General features: G+C 29.8%; 1 protein-coding gene across 1 annotated transcript in view; it reads left to right on the forward strand.

Moving 5' to 3' along the window:
- The window catches only part of LOC105168776 (transcription factor ILI5-like), a 1,725-nt gene continuing 592 nt past the window's right edge, over positions 5,562-6,694 (forward strand). The window contains exon 1 of the mRNA XM_011088923.2: positions 5,562-5,795. Within this exon, the coding sequence (XP_011087225.1) occupies positions 5,682-5,795 (114 nt within the window). The 5' untranslated portion in view covers positions 5,562-5,681. The remainder of the gene's footprint in view (positions 5,796-6,694) is intronic.

Raw genomic sequence — 6,694 nt, forward strand, 5'->3', positions numbered from 1 at the left:
AACACCGTAGTTGTAATTTCACAAAAAGTAAAAAGTCTTGGTATATTTGCACCTGACTTCAGACATATAGCAGTGTTGAATATTTGAATGTTATTCTGATTGTCACTCAAATTAATTGAATACTTCAAACATTAACTTGATAAAAGATTAAGCTTTATTAATTAATTTCTCATCTTTTAAAAAGACCGTAATAACAGTGTGTCGTTCTTCTCTTGCATGAGAGTCCTCTCTTCTCTCGTATTAGAGTTTTCCACATTCCTCTTGTCGGAGTTTTTGTCTGAATAGCCATCTTTCCGGTGGGACCAGGATTGGACACATCATGGACAACTTTACTCTTGCTTGTGTTTTTGCTCTTTCCTGTCTTTGTCTTTCTCTTTAATTGGTTTTGGATCCATTCTTATTGTATCTTAGATTTCTGTCATTATTATCTTTCCTGATTTCTTTGATATTATTTTGGCTAAGTTTTCTAGGTGGTTTCGTTTTCAGTGTATGTTGGCTCGGATAGGGATTAATGTAGAACGAATTATCTTTGTATTACATTCTGCCTTTGATGCCATACTGTTTTGTTCATTTTAGCCTTGTGGCACAGGAAATTACAAATCTAAGCTTTGATCTGAATCTCACTGAGGAGGAAGAAACAGATGTGCGGAAAAAAGAAAAGCATAATAGACTTATGTTACTAGGGTATGGTTCTTACTGGGCCATCATACAATTTTGAGGCATCGAAAGGACCAATGCTGAATCCAGATAGAGAGATGAAGATTTCAGACAACAGGTTCTTAATAATTTTTTTCACATCCAGGGAATCTACTAAGGGCTTACTCTTTGTAAGGAGGTGAATCAAACTTGTCTTATTCTTACCATAAGAAAATGACAAATTGAACTTTGCCTTCAAAGAAGTCTATAGATAAAGGGTTTTGGTTGCAAACTTGCAATACAACATACTATTATTCTCTCTTGCTCTTCTCCAACTTTTCAAAGAGAAACAAGTTGTCTTTTTTTCTCCATTGATCAATTGTTTATCTATTATAATCCTGTGATGCCTACTAACATAGGATTAAAGGATATTCCACCATAAGTGGTGTGGACTATCTTTAGAGCAAAGATACGTATGTTCCTGTATATTGTATACTATGGTCGAAACAGTATCACCTTATCAGAGGGCTAGTAGCCATCTGGAATCATTCTTGAGAACATTGACATCATCTTCATTAACCAGCGCTCACCAAAGTTAGTCTCCTAAACGATCCAATTAACTTATTTATGGATAAGATCCGCATCGTAATAGCAATGAGATGGTGGTTCGATCACTAATTATAATATTATATTATATTTAAACTCCATTTCTCATTGAATTTAATGTCTTGAGGAGCCCGAGCATGCATGTCAATTGAAATTATTATGAGAATGTGATGTGATTTAATCGGATTAAAATTGCTTAACAGTATAGTTTTATGTGTTAAATTCATGGTGTGTTGAATTTATTTTTTTGGTGCATATTTCAATAGTTGAAATTTGATTCTAAGAGTTTTTCTTTTAATTTAGAATTAATTTGTAAAAAATTAAAAACAGCAAAAAATGGCACGGTGCACACAAACAGGCATCTGCTGCCTGCGGGCGCCCGTGACCGCGTGCAGCCAGCTTGCACACGCGCACGGCCTTGCCTGCATGCTGTTGGTGGCCATTTTTGACATGGGCATCAAAATTTTTAATTTCTATATTTTTATTTCCAAACATTTTTAAATTGCTAAAAATATTATTTTTCTTATTTATATTTGATATACTGTTGAGAAAGAATTCACTTTTAATTTGATTAGAAAAACTCAAATTTATTTATAATATGATTGGGATTATTATTTGAAATGTCCAAATAAATAATTTTGAACAAAGTATCTTATTCCTAATTATATTTTGAATACAAAAGTTGAAGGAAGAAGACTTCTTTTCTCTTAAAAAATTGAGAAAGAAAACTTTATTTTCTCTTGCAAAATCAAAAGAGGAAAAGTCAAAAAATAAGGACGACAACATGTTTTTTTTCCCCAAAAGTTGAAGAAAAAAAGTTGATTTTCTCTTCAAAAAAAGTCAATTTTCTTTTCCAAAGATGAAAGAAGTTAAATTAATTTTGTTTTACAACTTAATTAGGAAAATCCATATTTTGGTATTGTCATTAGGAAGTGTCCAAATTAACTTGAAATGAATGAATGATTGAGGAATTGGTGTGTTTTGTTTGATTGTCCACTAGCCCAAAAAACTAACTGAAATCCAAAAAATCAGAGCAACTTGCCAAGAAGGAATTGGGCTCTAAATTTTGGATATGTGGGAAGGATTTAATCACTTTTCGGAATTTTGGTGGTTCGGAGTTTTCAATTCAAAAAAAAAAATTAAAACCTCTAAAATCAAAAAATGCGATTTAGTTGTTGAGGATTTGATCATATATATTTTTATTTCTTCGACATGAAGAAATGCCGTCGCTTTATGATCACTACTTTAATTAACACTGTATTTAGAAAGAGGAAGTTGCTTTCGTAGCGCTTTGTGGAAATAAAAGACCCCATTTCATTAAATTTATTTAAAAGAAATACAATTTACTTCATGTGTTGATGAAACAGTGTAAAAAAAATTTTGTGAAAAAATAAAGTGCAATTTACTCCTATGACGAAGGAGGTAAATTGTATCATTTTTTAAATCATAAGGGTGTAAATTGCACTTTGTTTTTTTTAGAGGTTTTTTTGCACTTTTTCAATAATAAAGAGGGATTAATTATATTGAACCCGTTTTATCAGATAATAAATCTTATTTAAAAGTAATTTTTTATAATATTTGAATAAAATAAAATCGTTAAACCTGCAGGGTGTTAGCAATGATAATTTGTAGTTAATATTATTAATTAAAATTAGAGAAGCTTTTTAAAATGTTTAAGATAAGTTAGGAATTTTTTACTTTTTTTTTTTATAGAATCTTATAAGATGTTAAAATTTTATCTTTGAATCTTATAAGCTGGCTAATTTTTTTATTTTTAAATTCTATTATATTTATTGTTTTATTTAGGACATGTTAATTATATGATTTCTTTTTCTAAATTAAAATAAATAGTATAATTTTTCACATTAATGGGCATATATCAAATAAAAAAAACATATTAAAAGTTCAAGAAAAAAAATCTATTCATAATGATGTGAAGTAGCAGTTTATTTAAGTAAAAGTGGTGAATTATTATTTACTAAATAAATTAATTATAATCATTAATATCAAATATTTATATCGAACAATATTAGACATTAATTATAACAGTCATATATATACTAATCATTAATATCAGATTGTTATATCTAATAAACAACTAACTATTATTAAAGTGAAATAATATTTCCACACGTTGGTGGATTCTAACTCATAACCTTAAAATATGCGGCTTTATGTTTGTCAATTGAGTTAGACATCATTTACCGTAACAGTTTACTTATTAAAAGACACATGATATTTTTAAATTATTCTTTAATCTGTAGTTTGTGGGTAATAACGTAAAAACGTGTAAAGTTAATCTCTCTTCCTTTTTTTTTTTTTTTTAAAAAAAAATCTCATTCTAATTTTGTCGGCCTATTAATGCAAGGATGTTGACTCAATAGAAGACTTACTGCAGCCATTTGCACTCAATAGAACAGTTTTTCCATTCTAAAAAATTCAGACATAAAAAATGTGAATCATGACTTCGTCAATTATTTTTCATTCCTATTGAGTTCCAACTGTTTCAGTATGGCACGGGCTTTAGAACAATCACGGGATTCCTTCCAAATCCCACTTTTTTGTATAGTGTATAATTAATTAATTTACTAATAAAATACGTAAATCAATAATCATCCGTCGATGGAACTTGAACTAGACGTTATTGTCCCCTAACACCCTCTTAATAAACATAAAATGAACATTTATTCCAAAAGTGACAAGTCTGTGTCAGAAGCCCCTAGTATGTTGTGGTTATGCCCCTGTATAAGTTTGAACTAGAGGGCTTAACTCCAAATTTAGGGTTGAAATTTGAATTGGTTGGTAAATAGAGCCAAGACCTAATTATTGGTTTGTATGCTCCTTTCATATCTAGAGAAATTACCATAGAATATATGTTGATTAATCATTTCATAATTGCCAATTAAATACTACTTAAAGAGTACTATTTAGCTAAATTCACAAGACTGACTTAGTTAGAGGGTATTTGATGAGCTTATCAACAATTTAAAATCTTTTATAAAATGTTTCAAAACTTATAACATATAACAAAATATTTGATAAATTGTTCAAAAAATGAGCTACTTTTTCAGATTAAAAAATAAAATATTATGAATTTGTATATAAGCTGATTTTGAAAAAGTTCTTAAATTTAGTCATATTAGTTTCTTATCTTTTTGCATTCAAACATTTTAAAGAATTTATTAAAATAAATTCTAATATCTTAAATTTTAAAAATATTTCGTATAATATTTTTCAAATAAACTTAGAGACACACCTCTTTATGATATGCACTTTATACTGTTGTTCAAATCTTGAGACTCTACCATCGTAGCAAAATTATCCTAAGTACGAAACATTTGAATGAATTGACGGCATTAATTTATAAGATTTTGATAGGCAAAATAAAACTTTAATGTATTTATATATATACATCTTGAAGAAATTTTGATGTCAATGAAAAAATATGAAGTAATAATATCAAAATTTTTATTCAAAATATATATATGAAGTGATGATAATTTGATCTTATCACAACACATATAATTATTAGCAACAAAAATTTATTTGCATAAAATTATCGTTGCAAACAATTAATCCTAGGTACACCAATAGTGACAACACAAATATAGTTACAATTATATACGTATGTCACTAATTATTTATAATGATAATTTTGTACATGATTTTTTCATTACTAATTGTTGGTGATGATAACTTTTGTGCAAATATTATACCACTAAAACTACAGATATTATAACGTAATAATAATACAAAAATTGTTTTTTATTAATACATACTAATAACACATTTAATATCCTCATTTAATTTTTTGGTACTAAATATTCTCCTTTCTTATAGTAATTGTCTTTACGCTGAGACTTCTTTTTTCTTAAACCAGAAATTAAATAGCAGTCCAACAGACAACCCAACAGCCCAAACGCTATAAAATCACAAAACAAAGGTATCTTTCTGGTGGGATGTGAACAACAATGTTAATAATCTTGATTGATCAATCATGTGAGGACACGTGTTCAATTCCCTTGTAGGGGATTTGTCATTTGTACAATGTATACAGTAGTTGGGAGTGAAACTAGGGCGAAAGAAACCCTCGTCAGACAATGGGGATTTTGTAATTGCTTCTTTGGCAAAAGGGGCCAAAATTTGTGGGTCCAGTTGTACTGTAGGGTTAGCACACGTGGGGCCTTAGATGGGACCCACTGACATTTAATTTGGATTCAACTGCCTTTGTTCTTGGCCTTTTCTAACAGACCCTCACACTTTGATTTCCTTTTTAAGAGCCTCATCACTCTCCTTTAAGCTCCCCCCCCACCCCCACCCCCATCCCCCCAACACACACACACACACAAACCCCAACTCATTCTTGATAGTAATAGTGTTATATATACTAGTGTGTGTATTTGTGTGTGAGTGTGTGTTTTTCTTTCAAAGTTGAGGTAATGTCAAATAGGAGAGCAAGAGTTTCAAGAATTACAGAAGATGAGATCAATGATCTCATCTTGAAGCTGCAAGCCTTGTTGCCTGATTCTAGTTCAAGGTCTCATAATTCAATGGTAAGTTATTGTACTATGCATGCATCTTGCTTTTGATTCTAACTTGCTTCCACTGTTATCAACGATCATCGTAAGAAATATGATTTTTCTCTGATAGCTAAGTATTATTTGATAAAAGTAAAAAATCATGATCAATAATAATTAACCATGGCGTATTGACCATTATTTTAGCACATGAAACTTAAAACATGCATTAGTCGTGACTAAAAACAACGGTAGACATATATATATATGCTTTGTCCATAACTAAGAAATATGGTAAATACTTTGACCATGATCGCGGTTAATTTGATTAATTACTCTGAATTTGTAATGGTACTTATTTATAATAATGAGGTAAAATCCATTTCTTTTTTTTGTAATGAATAGAGATATTAAACGTCATGATCTCATGATCTCTATAATACGTCAACTGAGATGAGATAATATTTTCTTTTTTAGAGTCTAACTTTTTTTTCATAAATGAATTACACGGATATCTAAAACTTTTTTTTTTCCGCCAAACTTTGACTTTGACATTATGTTAAATGACTACTTGGTACAAAATTAAATTCATATTAAATACTGAAAGGTCGTAGAATGAAGCCTAAGCCATGAAAACCGGTGGTCACCCCCTCTAGCTGAATGAATCCATTTTTTGGTCATAAATCACATGCGTTGCAGTACAGGGCTTAAACAATTTGAGGTGCATAAACATGGAAAGAGACACTTTGGGACTGATACAATGAACAAGAAAAATGGTACAAGACTTCTCCAAAAGCAAGAAAATTTGGTCCAATTTCAAAGAGTAGTCGTAATTTTTTAAAGCAGAAAAAGTTGTAGCATGCATGAGATGACTTTATTCACTTGATAAACAGTATTTTTCACTCACTGCATATGCTGACATGGTGTTATGCATA

Source organism: Sesamum indicum, linkage group LG8, assembly GCF_000512975.1.
Source record: "Sesamum indicum cultivar Zhongzhi No. 13 linkage group LG8, S_indicum_v1.0, whole genome shotgun sequence".
NCBI classification, from domain to species: Eukaryota; Viridiplantae; Streptophyta; class Magnoliopsida; order Lamiales; family Pedaliaceae; genus Sesamum; species Sesamum indicum.